The sequence below is a fragment of the Epinephelus lanceolatus genome, chromosome 20, assembly GCF_041903045.1.
Source record: "Epinephelus lanceolatus isolate andai-2023 chromosome 20, ASM4190304v1, whole genome shotgun sequence".
NCBI classification, from domain to species: Eukaryota; Metazoa; Chordata; class Actinopteri; order Perciformes; family Serranidae; genus Epinephelus; species Epinephelus lanceolatus.
Genome location: NC_135753.1, coordinates 24,525,052 through 24,545,025, shown reverse-complemented (window position 1 = coordinate 24,545,025; position 19,974 = coordinate 24,525,052). Strand labels below are relative to the sequence as shown.

Below are 19,974 nucleotides of genomic sequence, written 5' to 3'. Positions count from 1 at the left end.
TGGGAAAAAATATTGTTATCACTTCTTCATTTTATCCTATTTGTGGACATTTGTCCACATTTGTGTGAAATTTTGTCATAGTTAGCATATGAATTCTTGAGATTTGTCCAAAAACACAGGTCACGGTGACCTTGACCTTTGACCACCAAATTTTAATAAGCTCATCAAGTCCAAGTGGATGTTTGTGCCTACTTTTAATACCCTTGAGGTGTTCTTTAAATATTGGGTTCACGAGAATGACATGGATGTAAGGTCACAGTGGCCTTGACCTTTGACTACCAGAATCTGGTTTATCCTTGAGTCCAGGTGGACGTTTGTGCCAAATTTGAAAAAAAGGGCGTTTTTGAGATATTGCATTCACTAGAATGGGACGGACGGACAACATGACAACATACTGCCTCGAGCTATGACTATCGCCGGCGCAGAGGCATAAAAACATAGAGCAGTATCTTCCATAATATTGTGAAAGACTTAGACCGAGTGTAAAAAGAAATATGTAGTGTTTTATGTCACCTCTTTACTCCACTTTTCTTCCTGCTTCAAAAGCACCCACACTCTCTTGTGTGGTCTCTCTCTCAGGTCGAAAATCAGGCTGTTGTACTTAAGGCTCCCCTACAGGCCTGGGGCCAGTTGCACAAAACACCCTAAGTTAAGATTTTCCTTTAAGTCCTTGTTAGGGTTTCCTCAAAATAAAAGCGGTTACACAAAACATCCTTAAGTTTTCTCCTAAGGTTTCCTTAAAATGTTGACTTAAGTATTTAAGGTTTTCTCCTTGTCTTGGTCTTATACTTAAGGAATCCCTAGACTGTTGCACAAAAGACCTTAGCAACCAAAGCAAGATTAAAAAAAACTAACTTAAGGTACCTCTGACTCTATCATACAATTTTGATTTTACGCTTAAGATTTGACCAAATTAATTTTCATCAATCATTTTCTGTTTTCAGGTATTTGGGGATCAAATTTACTTATGTGTATGTGCGTTCTATGATTGTATTCCGCCAGATGTAATCTTTTCCTCCTCTGACCAATATGGTTTCCTTGTCTTTTTTTCTTCTGCCATTTTTTCACTACCTAAATACAAGCCAACTTTCTGAGATGAGTCTCCATGGAAACTTTTACTGCTGTAAAATCTCTTTTAAGGCAGTCAACGAGTTCGCATTTTTCCTTTTCCATTTAAGGGACAAGGAAATCTTTTAAGGGATTCTGTGCAACTGTGTACGTCCCTCAGCTAAGGAGAAATTAAGTGTCATACTTAAGGAGATTTGTGCAACCAGTCCCTGGAAAACGCCCATTGTGCTGACTAGATATGCAGTGTGCTCCTGTAGCATTTGTTTTGGGGGTTTGTGTGTTTTTCACTTGGCATAATTTCTATATTTGCAGTGTGTTTGCTGTTAATGTATTTGTTTTGGCTTTCTGCAGCATGTTTTTTATTTGCAGCACGTTTCAGTTGTTGTATCTGTTCTCAGTTTTTGTATGTGTTATTGAACCGACATCATTTTTGAAGTTATAGCATGTTTCTTCTACTGGAAATGTTTTAGGTCGTTGTAGCGCGTTTGCCCTTGTCTGCCACCATATCCAAGAGTGTAAAAACATCAGAAATGAGCAAAATGTAGTTTAACAAGGCATAACATCTTTATTGTTATACACATAACTTCATCTCCAAAGACTTTGCACAAATCAGTGGGGTAACATGAACCTTGAGATATCAAAAGTCTCCCGCAGTTCCGCGTTATATCCTAAAATACTCAAACAAGTACATCTGCCTTTCACATCCCCAAATGGTACATACAGTACAACCAATTAGAAATAAAGTACTTTTTTTTCCACTGTCAAACATTATCATATGTGCATTACATTACCAATTACAAACAAGTTATATTCATTGTCAAAATACAGGTGTGCAAATTGTTAGAAAAATACCAACTCATACCAGATTCTGGATTGTGCTCTGTAAAAATCCTTACAAATAGTATATAATAATCTATATATAAATGACTCCGACATGCAATGTTGCATTTCAAAAAATATCCCAGAAACAGGCTGCTCTGTTAAACCCTCCGAAACTCCAGTCTTCACCACGCTCGTGTGAAGACAGTTAAAACAAGAAAAGAGGGTGTAGCAAAGAAAGGGTGAAAAAAATCATTATTTAATGCATCACATTTGTAATATAACAATGTTTTAGAATAATTTAGTGTCTTGGTCTGCTTTTATTCCACATTTTGAATACATTTAAATAATTATGTGGACAGTTTGCAAACATCTAACTGGCTGAAGCGTCCTCCAAATGTCATGTGCTGCTGCATGTGACATTATCGTCAAGTTGAACTTCAAAACTGAATTGCAGCAAAGAAAACCTAGCTGTATTAAAGCCCTTTTTATGATGACCAATGTTCACAAACACATCAGTTGTACGATGAATAAATAATTAACCTTGGTAGTGATGACAGTAAATGTCAACCATATAAATAACCACTTTTTTTAAAATCAAAGAAACTCATGCCATACCTGCAACGAAGACTACTAACAGCTACGATGAGGCAAGTTAAAAGCATGATTCAGATGATGACAACAGTCAGAGTATCCCCCCCCCCACGACAAAGTTAAGACAAGGATGGCATCTCTTCCCCCCCTTTTCCTCATCTTTTTCTGAGGTAAACAGTAGTACTGTTAAAGACTTTTAAAGGCATCTCTCCTTCTCCCTGGTGCCACATTCCCCATGGCCTCAACCTGAATAAATTCACCTCCCACTGTCCACAAGACTGTCTTGATCCAGTCTCACAAGCACGCAAGCACTGCCGGGCATAGAGGAGCAGCTGCGTGAACTGCGTCTTTGCATTTTTAGTGGTATACTGAAACATTGAAAGCAAAGAATAGAACGAAGGAATTCAAGCAAAATGGTTCATTGACATGTGCAATGAAGTTATTTTCCTTCTGGTTTCATAAATAACATAAGACATTTATTACTTCACTCTCACGGAGCTAGGTAGCTTTCAAAGTGTGAACCTCTTTCCTGAACAGCAGCTGTCAAGCGCCGCCCTCTCTCAAAACCCGTCTATTCAAACTATGAGAGTCTGACAAAAATAAATGGAACATAGGATTTTTATAATGGTACAACCCCCCATTTTTTGGCAAAATATACTATAAGCTTTTCCTCTGAAAAAATAAAACATATTGCACTTTCAGTAACATGAATGTGTAATGTCAAATTACAACGCAATTGTTAGAAATGAGTAAAATTTCAAAATAAAAGGGAAAACAAATGTGTTTACTCATTTTGAGAGGAGAAGAATCTTTCAACTACAAGCGTTATGACTGCAGGTAACCAACATTCAGAGAACAATGATGAACAAAGAAAAGCTACGATAAAACAGAAAACAAACAAAAACAAAATGTTAAACTGTACCATGCAGGGGGAGTGTTTCAAAGCAGTGTATCCTGGGTTACAATGGACGGAGCTCGAGAAAGCTGCGGTGATGGTTGGGTAAACAGAGTAAGACTGGCTAGTGACCGTGCTAGCACTGACTGCTGGCAACGGCCGTGCCCAGTTTCCTGTTGCAAGAGTGGTGTGAACCCCAGAAAACGCTCCGAACACCCGAGCACGCTCCCGCTGCGACTGTCCTCCCCCCCTCTCCCCGGCCGCCGGGCTCACATCTCCCCATCAAAACGTCAGATGGCAAAATAGAAAGGCAGCTGTTTGCTCCCGTCATCTAAAAGTGCATCTCCACACTCTTCCAGCAAAGTCCGTCAGCCCACCGCTATCTCTGCCAAAGCAGTGGGCTACAGAGACCAGTGCTTGGATCAGCACACGTGTGGGTTTCAATTACTTCTTTTTTCAGACTGTGTATGTTTGGTTGCATTTTTAAACTTTTTTTTTTTTTTTTTTTTTAACTCACTAGACACGACATTTCACCTCAGCTTTCACAAAAGCCAAAGGAGTGCTAATTCACAGGGCTGGCCATAAAGAAGGCCCATGACAGGTTGGTGGTGGTGATGCCTTCCTCCTGATTCTCTTCAGTGTCACGCTGATTCCTAAACACCTACAGCCGCCCCCGTGTCTCTCTGGCGCCATTTTCATTTTTCAAGGCCGGCGATGCAACTGTACCGGTTGCCATGGTTTTACTGCAACATAAAACAGTTTGTTGGGATTTAATTGGCTGCTTGTCACATTTCAGACACACATTGTAGCACACCAGACGCACAAGGCATGAGTAAAAAAAGGGCAGATTCATCTTTAGAAATACATGAATTCATCTGCTCCTTATTTGTGTTTTGTTGATGAATAAAAGTGTCCAGGAAAATTAATGAACTCACCTGAGAAACAGCATCATCATGTCAGAAAATGGACAAATATAATTGCAAGGCCAATATTCAACAGCATTACCATAGCAACAAGGATCGAGTTAGGACCCTGCAAAAAATGACATTATGATAAAGATCAGATATCACATAATAACCCACAGCAATCAAATCATAAGTCCTGCCTTTATTCACATGACAAGGTTATTCAGAACCATTTAAATAGATAGAAGTAAGAAATATTAAAGGAACAGTTGTACATTACGGAGACTATGAGCTAATTGATACCAGTCTCATGTCTGTATGGTTGATATGAAACTATGGCTTGCAGCTGGTTAGCTTAGCTTACACAAAGACTGGAAACAGGGGCAAACAGCGAGCCTGTTTCTGTCCATAGGTTACAAAATCTGCCTACTGGCACCTGTACAGCTCACAAATACCTATTTTCCACCAAAATTAGCGCATATGCGAAGGTTTTTAAATGTGGGGAACCTGCTGGAAAAAGGCTATAAACTCCTTGCCCATTGCCTGTGGAGACAAACATGCCTTCCTGCTTTTTTTACTGGTGTGTCACGTTCAGTATAACGACCGCACTGGAAAACAGGGTTAGTAGCCAACAGAAAGCAGCATGGAGGCCATGGAAAATGTTATGGTGTCTCTCTTTTAAACTGGATGCTGACTACGATTTTCAAGCACTGCCTGGACGGAGACGGACAGAATTTCTTTTTCCATTACCACTTTTGGCTGTACCGAGTCAAACCATGCCGTGGCGATTTGTCTTTCCATTACCAGTTTAGACGTGTTGAGCAGGGGCGATTGCTCTGAGACAACAAGGGAGGCTGAACTTCCCCTAAAATTTCATAGAAGAAATGGTCAAATATGCACTATTGAATTTACAATAAAATAAGAATTTACATTGTATTAAACGTGCGTTGGGATGCGTTTAACATCATGACTACGATGGTCAAACGTCAGCTGTTTGTCACCAGTTTTCAAACGCGACCTCCCTGTCATACATTCTCGTGTCAGCATGGTGGACGTGGAGCCTCCAAGCATTCCTATGAGACAGCGCTGAGCAGGTTTTTTTCATGCAGCAAAGCAAGACGGTCATTGGATAAATGTGACAAAATTGTCACTTTAAGGGAGGCTCAGCTTCCTTGGGACCTAATGGAGCGGTAGGCGGGAGAAGACGCTTGTTGTATGCATGATGATTGGAGGAACTGTCTAAAAGGCTAAACCCCTTTGTGATTGACAGCGGTTTGGAAATACACACCAGCATTGTCACATTTCGAGCTCAGCCCCATGTGGATATTTGTGAGTGCCGTCCAGAGTTCCTTATTTCCATAAGCGATATAGCTCGTTTTCACTGTGTGTAACAGTACAGTTCAGGTGTTTAAACCCATCTGAAAATCTTTGAGGTGTGTTTTGCTGTGGGTCTATGGCATGGGTGTGGCTGAAAAATGGCTTCAATTAAATGTTCCTTTTAGAAGTTACTGCCTCGCTACAATATGACAAATTTTATGATGTAAACTTAAAGTGAGCTTCCCCTGTTTGAAAGACCAGCAGCCGCCAATGGTGTTGAGCCACGCCAAGCCGTGCCCGAGATGGACCATCTTTGAAGCAGGGCCAAAGCGCACCTGACCGCCTCCAAGCTGGTAGCAGTGACATCTTGCCAACTACAGCAAACACCTCCTGTCCACCTGAAACAAGCCTGTGTGTTGCAAGTCTCAACTCTCGTCTGTCTGTGCAGGAGACCAGGGAGAAAGACGTTTTTAAAGTCTTTGTGTGTTCAGCTCTCAATACTTTTGCAGCTTCTTACTGAATCTCTCTGGAGTTTAGTTTCTGCGTCCTGTTTTTACTTTAGATATGTTTTATTTTACTGTTTCATGTTCGCTTTCAGCTGTATGGAGTCTCGTTAAGTTACTGCTGATGAAAACCCAACATTTCCTTATTGCTGCTTCAAAATAAAAGCTTTTACATAACAAAATTTATTGTGAAAAATCTATAGGAAACTAAATGTGTTTATCACGAAATTAGAGGAACTTTATTAGCGGCTTTTCATTAATAAAAACAAGTCTGCTAATACCGAAGGGAGGAAGAGTAAAAGTAGAAACCCCCACAGTGAGATATTGATGAAGAGCTGCAGACAACAAGCTCTTACTGCACCTCTGCAAACAGCTCACCTCCAACAGGTAAACTTCTTTTACCTGCCCTGCCGAATGATGGAAAAACACTTGCGATGGATCCACCTGTAGCTTTTAAACGTCATCACTCATAATAATCTGCCATCAGTTAAAGACACACCTTCAAACGGGTAGCCCTGTTGTAACAGAAATGCTAATCTCTGCGGTGCTGGGCTGACGGCTAAGTCAAACCAAACCAAGCCAAGCCAGCACATGAATATGGAAAAAGAGTATTTGAGACAGGACGTAACTGCATCACACTTACAAGGGGGCAAAAAAAGTAACCACCCAGGTGTCAAGTTTCCATCACTGTCAGTTGAAGTCGGAGCCAACAAATATCCATGACTGAAGACAAAAGCCAGATGTTGGTGGGTGTTAGTGGCTTAATTAACATGCTATGTCACACCAGAGGAATTTCAAGGAAGTTACTATTCCCGATCCTCACTTGTCCAAAATGCTGATTGTCATTTTTCTACTTCAGAGATTTTATGGATTAAATAAAGAAGGTATAGCATGTTAATCAGTGTTCTTGATTGATAGAGACAGATTTTGTCAGTCACCAGTTTGTCCCTGTTTCCAGTCTTTGTGCTAAGCTAACTGGCTGCTGGCTCCAGCTTTAAGACATAAGAGTAGAATCAATCTTCTCATCTAACGCTACACAAGAAAGCAAACATGTATATTTCCCAAAATGTCAAATTATTCCTTTAAATATACCTTTTCCTATCACACCACTGATACTTACTGTTTCTTCCATGTTTTCTGCAATCTCCATACTGGCTTTCTTTGTGTCTGCGAGGCTCTTTGGCTTTAGGGAATCCTGCTTCCTGAGTTTCGGGTCGCCCTTGCTGTCCCGTATGGAGGCTGGTTTAGCAGGGGGGATACTATACGATTTAGGGGGTTGTGGGGGCATACGTGCCAGGTCCAGGATACTAGGCTCTTCTTCTATATCCTCCTGAGGGTCCGGGGGTGGACGGACCCTAGTAGGGGCTTTGACATAGTAACTGTGGTAGTCGCTGTGGAGCTCGCCATTTACTGGAACTGCAGGGGGCTGCGCAGGAGGGGGGGCAGATTCTGTGGTGGGCTGCTGACTTTTAGCAGGTTTAGGTGGAGCCTCGAGGTGCATATGAGGACCTTTGGGGCCGTCGGTGACGGCCGGCCTCTCTTCTTTACTGATCTTTCTACTAGACCGCTCATCCTTACTGGTTTTATGACTTGACTTCTCTTCTTTGCTTATCTTGCGGGAAGGTTTTTCCTCTTTGCTGATTTTGCGGCTGGTGCTGTTGGCGAGCTGACCCTTCTTCTTGCTGGAGTGAGGCGAGGGGGGAGGCGTGGCTACAGGACTGGTCGCAGGGGAGTGGGGAGGAGTGGTACCTTTGCGGTAGAAGTGGGGAGAATCTCTTGGGGAGTCGTCCTTCTTTTCAACAGGGACCTCTTTAATCTCCACAGGCTCCTTCAATGGTTGCTTTACATAGTCAGGCCCTGTGGAAGTAAGAAAGGGGACACACGTTAACAGGCTGATATTACTGTCTCTTAAAGGCTGTGGCGAGGCTAATTTTCTTACTACTACAAAGGTAGAGCTATCAAGTGAAACTAGATGACTGAAGGCAAGCTTGGTATCAACCGTGCTGGCATAGCTTGTTGGGAGGGGGCTGAATAATGCTCCAAAGATAGGTAAAATTTGAGGAGGGAAACACTGCACAGCCACTATCAAAGGGGTCCCTTGAGCTTGATGTTATATCTTGTTAGCTTAAGAGGTGCTGGTGGGTAGATTTTGTTACCTTTGGGCTCAGCCAAGCTAGCGGTTTCCAGTCTTTGTGCTAAGCTAACCAGACACTGGCTTTAGTGTTAGTGGTATCAATTTTCTTGTCTAAAAGTGCCTTCACACCTGTTTGGTCCAGTTCAGTCAAACTCTAGTTCGTTTGCCCTCTAAGTGCGATTCATTTGGACAGGTGTGAACACAGCAATCGCACCAAAACATCCACGCTGAGACCTTCTTGAAAAGGTGGCCTCAGCGCGGTTACAAACAAACTCTGGTGCGGTTCGTTTGTGGTGAGAACGTGTTCCAAACAACTGCAGTCACATGACACATTGTTTGGGTTAAACATGAGCATATTACAGTCCTGGAGGATTATTAATGTGCTCCTCCTCCTGTACTGCCTTAATATGCACATTCAGCACATCCAATGCATCAAAACGTTGTTTTCTAGTTGGAGCCGTGCCTCGTTTTCAAACTGTATGGTTTGACTAAAATGAACAATGACAGCAATATAGTCCACGATGAGCAGCGCTAAAATCAACCTGCGTAGTTGTCCCTCCATTGTGACATTAGAAAGTGTCACATTTATCTTGCAAGTGTACTCTTCTTCAACGTTTGCTTTACTTCCTGGATTTTTCCCACATGGAAATTCTGACCAATCAAGAGCAGCTTTCTCACACAAGGCATTTTATCTGGTCCACTTGTAAATGCTGCCGTGAGAACACAAACCAACTCTAGGCAATTATGCAACTTTGTGACAAAATTAGTCCCTGACTGAAACCAAAGCAAGACAACTCTAGGTCTGAAAGCACCCTAACTCTCAGCGAAAAAGTGAATAATTATTCTTATTATTCTTCAAAGGATTTGTGAGTGTAACTTTCTAACGTTTTGGGTTCTCAAAGATTGCCAGGGTTTTACCTCTCTTTTCAACAATGACACAGGCGATCCAACCAAACCCTGAACAAAAACACAAATGTTAGTCTTAAATTTCTGCCGCAGCCACCGTCCAAAACGCCAGATTAGGAGCAAAGAACACCCTTAATTTGCTCTCCATCCTGCCTGACTGCAGAGTTCCACTGTGAGCTCAATTTAAATCAGAGCTGGCCCTAAGCACAGTTGAACTTTCAATTAAAATATTCATGAATCAACATTATATATGCAATCATCACTGGGGGGAGACAGGGGAGAATAGACTGATTAATGCAGGGTCACAAACACCATTTCACAAAGGAAGCCTCCTCTGCAGGCTCATCTTTATCATCAGCCATTCTCTTTTATCAGTGTGTTGTTTTCCTGGAAAAGCCCTTGTCACATCAATTCTCAGCATCGCACCAACACGGCTGCACAGATAAAGAGAGCCGACCTTAAGGTGCAGCGATGCCTCTTTTTTGTCTGGGGAAGCTCGTACTGTTGGCTACTTCCTTTCAGCTGTTTATGGACTGAGGTCCTGGGTTAGTGGACCCAGATAGTGTAATGATACTGTAAGTGCGCACTCCTCTTTTAACTATATGTTTTGAATTGCCACTATAAATGCTGCATCCTCTAATGTGTGGACTAAAGCTCTTAAATCCGAATATAAATGCCTTTTTATATGTGAGAAAAATGACACTTTATTTGTCCCTTTGTTCCGTGCTGAATTAATATTTATTAGAGACATCGGGCTCTTTGTAAGCCTGTGTTTTTTTTCACTTCGCCTAAATTAGATGGTGTCAGAGTGACTAAGAGAGGGACAATGCTGCTTTGTGTGAAGTACATCAGATGGTATGAGCAGAGAAGGATCCTCCGCATCCCGTATAGCCAATTTGAAATGAAGAGACATAAATCTAGAAAGAACATACAGCTGATTAAATATTTTTCACCCTCACCAGATAATACATACTGAGGCAGTGTCAGGTGATGTAATTCATGTTTGTGCGTTCAGTTATTGTGTTTAAAAATGGGTTAATCTCAGAGATCAATCAAAAGGATTTACCAGACGCCTCTTATACGCATGCCACTTATTAAGTTTGCACACTGTAATTCAATGGAAAAATAGTTCCTATTGATTTAGATTTGACCCTCATACCCTCTAAGAGCAATTGTGCAAACATGAGATCCAAAAGGGAACATGTGTATCCAATCCCGCATCAGCGCAGAACCTTTTGGACCTCAGTACTCATAAGCCCAAAGTATTTTTCGGCTGTGTGGCATTCCTAATTTGTTTCATCACTGCCACAACCAATAAGACCCACTACAAAGAGACTGAGGGGACATTTGGACATCTGTGGGGCTTAATGTATCCTCTGAGCTTGATTTCACACCATAACTCAATAAGAGTTAGAGCTTCGTGGGCGGGTCTGGGCAGTTTCACTGTTTGGGGACGGATTCCTGTTAGGGGTTCCAGGCATTTTCTGAATGGTTATCAACACTAAAATGACCCCCAGCCGCACGCTCACGACACTGCGCATCAAAAACGACTTCCACTACACTACACAACATGTTTTTTTTGTGTGTTTCAACCCTAGAAAGCTGCCGAAGAATTTTCGTGAATTTTTTCTTTGATTAATCTAATTACTCGTAGATGTTTTGCAGATACTTGAGCATGTGTAGATCTTGTTGTGAAGAGCGGGGGAAGATTTATTAGATGTACTCTACCAAGGAATCCCGCCAGGTCAGCTGGAACATGTACCGGGACTCAATTACCCAAATGGCCGTGGTGTTTCTTTCATCTGAACATTGATCAGCTGGGCTGAGTCCACAGCCTTCCAAAGAGGGTCATTAAAATGGGCCATGGCGTTAGTCATGACCAAGACAAGAATACTCAACACAAACCAAAATAAGCACAAATGAATTACGGCATTAAGAGGATTTTTTCCCCCTTGAAATTCAAGATACGTGCATTTTATTTTTTTCCCCAATACTGTGTCTTTTTATCCATCATTGTCTCTTTGAGGTTATTCGAATACAAGCGTTTGTTTAAGCTGTGTTTGCCAGTTCTCTTCATGTTAATCCACAGCACATTTTCTGCTCCAGTGCACTCTTGGCAAAACACACGCGCTGACACACACACACACACACACACACACACACACACACGGCCATATACTCTCACAAAACACAACAGATCGGCTGTTTAAGACCCAGCCTAACCCCTGCTGACCTTAATATGAGATGAAAAGCAGTAGCAAGAGCGTAGCTTCAGCTTCAGCGTACATGCATGGATGTGTGTATATACAGTCGGGGGCGAAAGAGCACAGTGTGTGCCGTTATCACATCTGTTGCCACCGTGCATCACTTTGGCTCAACGGAGGGTTCAAGTACGGGGATGGTAGCATATAATCTAGTGTGATAAAGTCCAGAGTTGAAAGGGCGTTCAGCAACTTTAGCCTATGAGAAAATGTTTATTTTTACCATCTAAAGCTTGTTTTTCATGACAGTCAAACACTGGCAAAAGGCTGTTGCTGCTATATGAATTGTGACAGGTTGCTGCCTTGCCTTTACATCATTGTCAGATGCACAGAGCCGACAACAGGTACATAAATACACATTTCCTAGGGAGTGCTTCATTGTATATGTCAAATATAATAGCATGTCTTTCAAGTGAGTGGCAGTGACAGGTATTTTCCTGGTGTGTGTTCTTTGTTTTTGATGCGTTTGGAAATATCTTATTCTATTCAAAACCCAATATAACATTGCATATTATATACGTATTAGTCTGTTCTGTGGGTTGTGATCTCAGCATGTTCTCTACGCTGTTATATTTAATATTCATGACTCAGTTTGTAGCTTTTTAGATTTTCTTTCTTCCTCCCACTCACACTAGCAGATGGGCAGGGGGAGCTGTCATTGTTCAGCCAGATTACTTCCACTACTGTTACAGTACATGGGATGCGTTTCCATGCACAACAGTATCCTGATTACGATCAGGTTTTTGGAGTTGTGTGTTGCGCATGTAAACATCATACCCTGGTACACACATGACCCGAAACTTGGATACTGTTAAAATAATATATACAAGAATATGAATAATCAAGTTTCTTATGCTTCCTGTAGACATACTGGACAAGATCGAAACCAGGATAAAGCCCAAAACTGGCAAACTAATGAGCACGTCATATGCACTCATACATGCAAATAAAGTATGCCCCTTTGTCTGTGGCTACTGACTGAGTATAATTACTCTCTTCCTGTGCTTTGTTTGTAAGTGGCTACATGCAAAGAAGAACATGGGAGGCCTCGTGTTCACATGAACTGACATGTGACTGACAGAGACAGAGCATGCTGAGAGACGCAGCAGGAAAAGAGACAAATGCAAACTTTATGTTGTACTGCAGCGGCAACTAACGACTGTTTTCACTGTCCAGAAATCATTTTCCTCATTAATCGATTAGTTGTTGGGTTTATAAAATGTCAAGAAATGGTGAAAAATGTCGACCAGTGTTTCTTAAAGTCAAGAGGACGTCCTCTAAATTTGTCCACAACCTCAAAGACATTCAGTTTACTGTCATAGATGAGTGAAGACACCCAAAATATTCACATCTAAGAGGCTAGAATCAGAGAATTTAAAGTTTATTTCTTAAAAATATTACTCAAACTGATTAATTGATTACCAAATTAATGATTGACAACTAATCAATTAATCGTAACAGCTCTATATTTTACAGATCTTAATCCATCCCCATTGTGGGAACCATTTTGTTTCTTGGAAGTTTCGGATCCTTAAAAAAAAGCTTTTCAAATTTGTTTGGAAAAGAATCTCAGAATAATTAATATGCTGTATCCTTGAAAGTTATAAAAAAAAAAGTTGCTGCATAACTTTGAACTTCATCTGAACTACTGTCTTGAAACTTACTCCTCGACACCTGCTGCCATGAATATAAAGCAGCACCTGCTCATGTCTGGTTCTCAGCCCTGACAGGTCCAGTCTTTTATGGCTCCACCTGGTTCAAGTGTACCTTGACTGGGTCAAACAGGGAGGAGCGGGTTCCCTGCTGGGCCCCCCACCCTCCGACCCCCCTCCAGCGACCGGCTGAAGGAAGCGACAGCTGCTCTGCGTCAGCCCTGGAGAGGGGGCGAGAGCGGGGCCCGAGCTCCTCTCAGTGCATAAGGATTTCAGCTATGTCTCCATTAGACCCCAGTGAGCACACATCAGCACCAAATATAGCCCAATTAACGTCACGACACAGGCCACGCCCACAGCTAACCCTCGCTGCTCCCCCTCCAGGGTACTGTGTGTGAACCAATCATAAAGGTCAGGGTCCTATTCCCTGTGACCCTCTCTTCCCTTTTGAAGTACACACTCCCAATCTGGGTGATAATCTGCTATGAGTCTGAAATGCCAATTACAAACAACAAGGGGTTTAGACCTCTGGTTGTTACCCTAGAGGACTTATTAGAAGCTGTGGGATGGGGGTAAGTGAGAATATCTCCACTGCAGAGGTAGACAATGAGGAAGCAAAGACGATTAATTTGGGAAAATCACACAAGTTACGTCTAGGTACTCAGACTGAGTAGCTTTGTCGCACTAAGGAAAGACAAATCGACACATAAAAGGCTGGATTCTACAGCAACTTGGAATATTTTAACACAGCACATTTTGTCTTTGAAGCCAAAAACAGTGGTGGTCGTTTTGCCAGGAAGCTGCAAATAGGGGAAACTGTTTGCACTCATAACCTGCCAAAGGATAAACCAGCAACAAACCTTTAAGCAGGCCGTTCTAGATTCCACAAACTTCTGGAAGAAACCAGCTTGTGTAAAAAATTTTAAGGACAAAGACTTCCATAAAGTGGATTAAAATGACTGTATGGAAAACAGGGTTTAGCTATTTGCAGGTGGCGGTCTGGTTTACCAGACACGCTTACATAACCGTATGTTTAAATGCTGCGGCTCAGATGTCGCCGCGCGCTGCACATTATAATGACATCGCCCGCTTTCTCATTCATGATCTGACTTATAAGGCAAGGACACTCTCCGCGCTGACTTGTGAACCCCGGAGATCACCCGGCCTGCCAAGCATGATCGCCGTTTTCCACAACACAAACAAGCCGCAGGATGTCTCTGGCCCGGGCCGGCCATTTCTCCGGCTTAGTGCAGGGACATGCTTGAATGGGTCCCATTGTCAATCTATTTGTCACCCACTATTTTGTGGCGGCTTTTGGCGAGGGCCCAAGGTCGGCTAACTCACAGGCCTAAATATAATACAAACAGTGGAAGAGGCGAGGCGTGAATAGATCTTACGCTGTAAATAAAAATAAACAAAAAAGGTGTGACATGACACTTGTGGCACTCTGCTTCAACCAATTGATGGCTATAGAACAATCACAAATTAATTCAGTGTGTGAGCGTGTGCATACTGAACCTTTAACATTGAGCAAAGACAAAAACTGTCCTTAATCAGCTCTCAGAAAGAACCAGAAATAACCAAGGGGGAAAAATAACGCCACATTAAAGGCTCAGTTTTGATTCACCTTCATCTGCCCTCTCTGTGCCCTTGCGCTCCACCTCTGACCCCACCCCTTTGACCAAAAAGGATCTGTACCCCTCACTATTTGTGTAGTATTATATGTCCAGCATTGCCTTGTGAAACTCAGCTTACCTTGTAAATGAACTAAACAGAGTTGAGTCGACACCCTACGCTGGGAGCTGCTGTATAGTATGGCAGTGTGCCTGTTAAACCTCCAGGCAGAGGAAAGATGAGAACTGCTTGGTATTAGGAGCAGTAGGTTTCGTTGCCCTCCACGAACATACTGTACCTGTAAGACATCTCTACACTCCGCTAAAGCTACAACTTTGACACGATCTGAAAAACTAAAAGAACAGAAAACATTTTTTGCTGTTCTCACTTTTTTTTGGCAGCGTTTATGACTGCAAATTTTAGCAAGTATCTCCGAGCTGTTACAACAGGCCTTTGAGAGCAGAGACAAGGCTTCCATCCAGAATACAGCACCCTGCTTCAAGCAGGCTTGGCTTTGTCGAAGCACACACACAGGGCCCCATTGTGACGATGGAAGTCATCCTCAATACCTCTAGTCTTCGATTACAATCCTGGAACACCAAACCCTACGCTTTTGTGCACCAACAACAAGTTCATTACTGAGTCAGACACAGCCTGTGTTACCAAGTCTAAAACTGTGCAAACATCATTAGTCATATAAAGAATCCAACATCCTAACAGTTCGCCAGTTCCTAAAAACATGGTTCGAAAGGACAAATTGGTTGGTGGAGGATGGTGCAGCTAAAAAAAGGGATAGTGGAGGTGAGGAGGGATTTTAGAATAGATTGGCTGGGTAAATGTCCCACTGTCAGGGGAGTTAAAGGAGAGGTGAACAGTAACTAAGTACATTTATGTGTACTTAAGGATAATTCTGAGGTATCTGTACTTAAATATTTCCATGTTATGCTACTTTGTACTTCTATTCCCACACAGCTCCCAGGCAAATATTGTACTTTTTACTGCACTACAACACTTTATAGATCTGGATTATTAATTCAAAATATGATCAACTAATAAATTATGTATTTTCATAAATAAAGATAACACATAACTGTTTGGTTTTTTTTTGTGAAATTCATAACCGACCTCACAGTTCATATAGTAAAAAACTAGCTCCACCTTTAACAGTTGCAACATCAAAAGTATGAACACATTAAGGCCCCGATTTTACAGAAAGCATTTTGCAGGTTGCACCACACTGCTTTTTTTTCCTTTTAATTTAATGCCACTAGTAAGAAAAAGACGGATGCTGTACCTTTTTATTGTTGCAAGGCAACTATGCCATCACCGCCTTAACCTAACCTAATCAATCTACTGTTTATTTATCTGTATTCATTTCACAGGGGGCAGAGGGTACTTGCTGTAGCTCTGATTGAGGGTGAGAGGCTGTCAGCGAATAGTTTGTTGGGCACAGGGAAACAAGGATCTGTGTGGGTACATGAGACCCTAATGAAGAGGGTGCATGGGGAGTACCACCAGTTGGTCCAGGAGCTTCTCCTCGATGATGGCAGTTTCAAGGTGTATTTCAAGATATCTCAGGGGCAGTTTGACAACCTGCTGTCTATTGTCGGGCCGTATAGCTCTGGGTATCAAGCGGCCGCTACCGCCAGCTTCTCCTCCATTGTTTACTAAATTAAACTTACACAGAAGGCCCGCCTCTCAAATCATCCGATCGGACAATGGGAAAAACAATGACCAAAAAATATATGTTGTGGGGCACTTTTCTGCTGTGAGTTGAAGTTTTGCCAACTTGAGGAGTTTAGAGCGTCGAGCAAAAATGCCAGGCACGTAGAGCGCAGAAACTAAACACTAAAACCACGAGCAAAAAGCTTAATTCCCATCAAAAACAATTACAAAAAGCTTTCTGTGTGATCCAGGCCTAATGCATCAATAATTATTATCCAAAAAAATATTATATTTTATTCTGAAATGAGCAATTTTGATTCATGAGTAATTTTACTATGCGTACTTTAAAGGTCCAGTGTATAGGATTTAGAGGCATCTGTTTACAGAAAGGGTATATAATATTCATAACTATGTTTTCAATTGTGTATAATCACCTGAAAATAAGAACTGTTGTGTTTTCGTTACCTTAGGGTGAATCATTCATGTCTACATACAGAGAGGGTCCTCTTCCACAGAGTCAGCCATGCCCAGAATAGACACACCAAACACTGGCTCTACATAGGGCCATTTTCATTATTGCATCAGCCACCATAGTTCTCCTACAAGCTGGGAGAAGTTTCAGTTGGCTAGATGCCACTGAATCCTACACACTGGACCTCCAAGTATATTTTGATCTTAATACTTTTGTACTTTTACTAAGATTAAATGCAAGACCTTTACTTGAAACAGAGTATTTCTCCACTGTGGTATTGCTGCTTTAGAGTACTTCTTCCACCACTGGTTAAAGCCCCAATCAGGCTTGAGGGCTGCAACTTTATTTTTGGGTGAGTCATGTCTTGTCTATAATATGTCAAAAAAAACCTTGGCTAAAACCTTGTTTGCAGGCATAGCTAGTTAAAGGTTTATGGGACTTTAGCCACTTGAAATAAAGTCACAGAGTGTTGTATTTCATAACACATGTGACCTCCCTGACCCCTCAGTGCACCTGCAGACCGTATTTCACATTTAGGCAGTGGGAAAGTCTCTACAGAGACTCAAGACACATGTCCCTGCTACACTGTGTGATGTCTTTAAAATATCAGATGTGTGCTGTGTGCAGAGGCTTGTTGTTAAAGGTTACCTGGTTGGTAGAAGTTGGGGGAGAGCTCTCTAGCAACCGCCCTGGCAATTTCTGAGTCGTGCACAGCAGAGATGGCAGCCTGGTCTGCAGCCTCGCTTTTTGTTCTGGCATGGGCCGTTCTGAAAAAGCAAAAAAACATTATTAGAGTCTCAGAGGTAAAGAAATACAGAGGAGGAACACCGCCATGTTTGAAGAGGAAGTGTGGTAGATAAACATTTTCTTACATCATCATCAGCTTCCCTCTACTGTCCTTTTCCCCGTCTTGCTCCTCTTCTCTGACCCTCCATCCCTTCCTCCCTCTTGCTCCTCCTCATCTTTGAGCTGTATCACTCAGCCTGTCCCTCCTGGGGGATAACATAACACCTCCCCTTGTGCTTCTATCTCAAATCCAAATCCTGATTTTCCAAATGGAGCGCAGCCACATCCAAGCAAGACCTTAATCCAGTCTGGAGCACTGCACTGCCGCTGGACCACACGGGAGCGGTGCCCAAAAGGCACACACAAACACACATACATGTAAACACAAATATCATATCATATCCCATCATATCATATCATGTATAAACAGCAGGTGGTGCAGCAAAGGCTTAGGTTTGAATCCCATGCCTGCAAAAAAATGTTTCAGGTGACTGATACATTAGAAAACCAATTCATATATTAATGAATAAAAAACACAAATTTTAGTTGTTCTTATTTTTAAAAATATCACAGATTTTATAACCCTAAGGGAGGTGCTTTCAACCCTACTCTTAGCTTAAAAGAAACAAGCAAAAGGAAGAAGTGACATAATGACAGCATGTGCAGAGCCTGCATCCACGTCTGCTACGCCACACTGATGCTCAAAAACCAAAAGGCAGAAGAGTAATACGTTCTGGGATCAATGTGAGCTTAGCATTAGCACCGAGAGGTATTACGGGAGCGTACCATGGTGAGACAGACAGAGGCCCGGGGGTGACCTGCTTAACAAATCCCTTGAAAACTCCACTGAAAGATACTGTACATGTAAAGTGCACATGTAAACCCAGAGCTCCAAGTATGGGGGGACATATGCACCAGCGAGGGAGGATGTTACAACAACCAGCCTCCTGTTAGAAAAAGACCTAATTATGCAACAATATGAAACACATCAGTTTAAGCCAGTGGATTTGTCACTTACTGCATGAACAGTGAGTGGAACTCTTACACAATGCGTGACAGCGCAACATGGCCTGTCCAAGTATCACTGTAAGTATTGACAGCTGTGCCTTGTGCCCTGCTTAACCCCACTCATCCATCTTCCTCTCCCTCTTCTTTCCACCATCCCCTCTCTCTTTCAATCAATGCTCTTGTTTTTTTTCCGATTCTTCCTCATCTGTCTATTGACACTGCGTCCCCTCATCCTCACTCATCCCCTGCCTCCCTCTGTCTCTCTGTCAGAGTGACCCCAACGGACAGATGTCTCTATTTCAGACCACTTCTCTGTCCTGTCCTTGGACTCAGGGCTGTTCTGTTTTTGACTGGCAGGGACAGTGAGACATTAAAATGCATGAGGAGCCATATGCTGGCAGGAGAGACGGACCGCTTCCTCTCCAGAAATACGTCCCTGCATCACCCGCAGACAAAGGACACTCTCAGGCTGTGTTTACAGCCAGCACAGCCTCTGGAAAACACTGACCAGCTGCAGATAAAAATAAGACTGGGGAAATGATATCACAAAATGCTTTGCGTCCTGACAGAAGTTATTGCAAACACATAGGAATTCAACATTGCGGCTAAAAGCAGCTTCATGGTCCTACTTAGGAGCACTCCCTTGTTAAAAACTGACATTAAAGCATTCCAGTGACACCACACACCGACATGTATACCACAGACATCCACTTGCCATGCATGCTACCACAAGGACATACATGCTTCTATTTCTGAAATGTGTGAAATGTGCAGGCAAATGAAAGGAGGTATGAATGCGTCATGAATGTATACAGCGTGCCCATGACATCTCCTAAGGATCTTAACAGTTCCCTTTAGGTAGAGTGGGCACAAAGTCACGGGCAGACACAGGAAGCGATGCGGACTGTTCGCAGACAGGATGTCTGGTGGTGGGAGGTGACAGGCAGAGAATGATGGGAGTAGAGGTGTGATAGAGCAGAGAACAAGAGTGAAATGAAAGGCGAGAAAACATGGGCATGTGGAGCGCAGAGACGAAAGGGTTGGTTGGTTTTCTTCCAGGCATCGGAGAATTTCGTCTTACAGTATAGATGCTTTTAATCACACTAGCGAGCAATGCCAGCACCTTCCACAATGCATGCACTGTTAAACCTGTAATCACTTATTTTTTGTCAATGTGGAGGCAGCGCAACAAGCTGTAATAATAACATTGACATATCTTAATTCAATATTCTCCAGCTATTTTGCTGCTTAATGCTTCACAGCGTTCACCAGCTAGCTGCTAACTTTGTCTGTCAGTCGTTTGGTGCTGGGAAGTAGCATTGTTATGATACTGGAATTTCCAATTTTGCTGCAATACTTTGAAAAATATTAACAC

General features: G+C 42.3%; 1 protein-coding gene across 1 annotated transcript in view; it reads right to left on the bottom strand.

The window, feature by feature from the left end:
- Nucleotides 1–3,854: 3,854 nt before the first annotated feature.
- Nucleotides 3,855–19,974, bottom strand: part of jph1a (junctophilin 1a) — a 44,521-nt gene continuing 28,401 nt past the window's right edge. Inside the window, exons 4-7 of the mRNA XM_033638797.2 lie at nt 17,454–17,572; nt 7,222–7,958; nt 4,312–4,408; nt 3,855–4,119 (exon numbers count right to left, since the gene is read on the bottom strand). Of these exons, the coding sequence (XP_033494688.1) occupies nt 4,328–4,408; nt 7,222–7,958; nt 17,454–17,572 (937 nt within the window). The 3' untranslated portion in view covers nt 3,855–4,119; nt 4,312–4,327. The remainder of the gene's footprint in view (nt 4,120–4,311; nt 4,409–7,221; nt 7,959–17,453; nt 17,573–19,974) is intronic.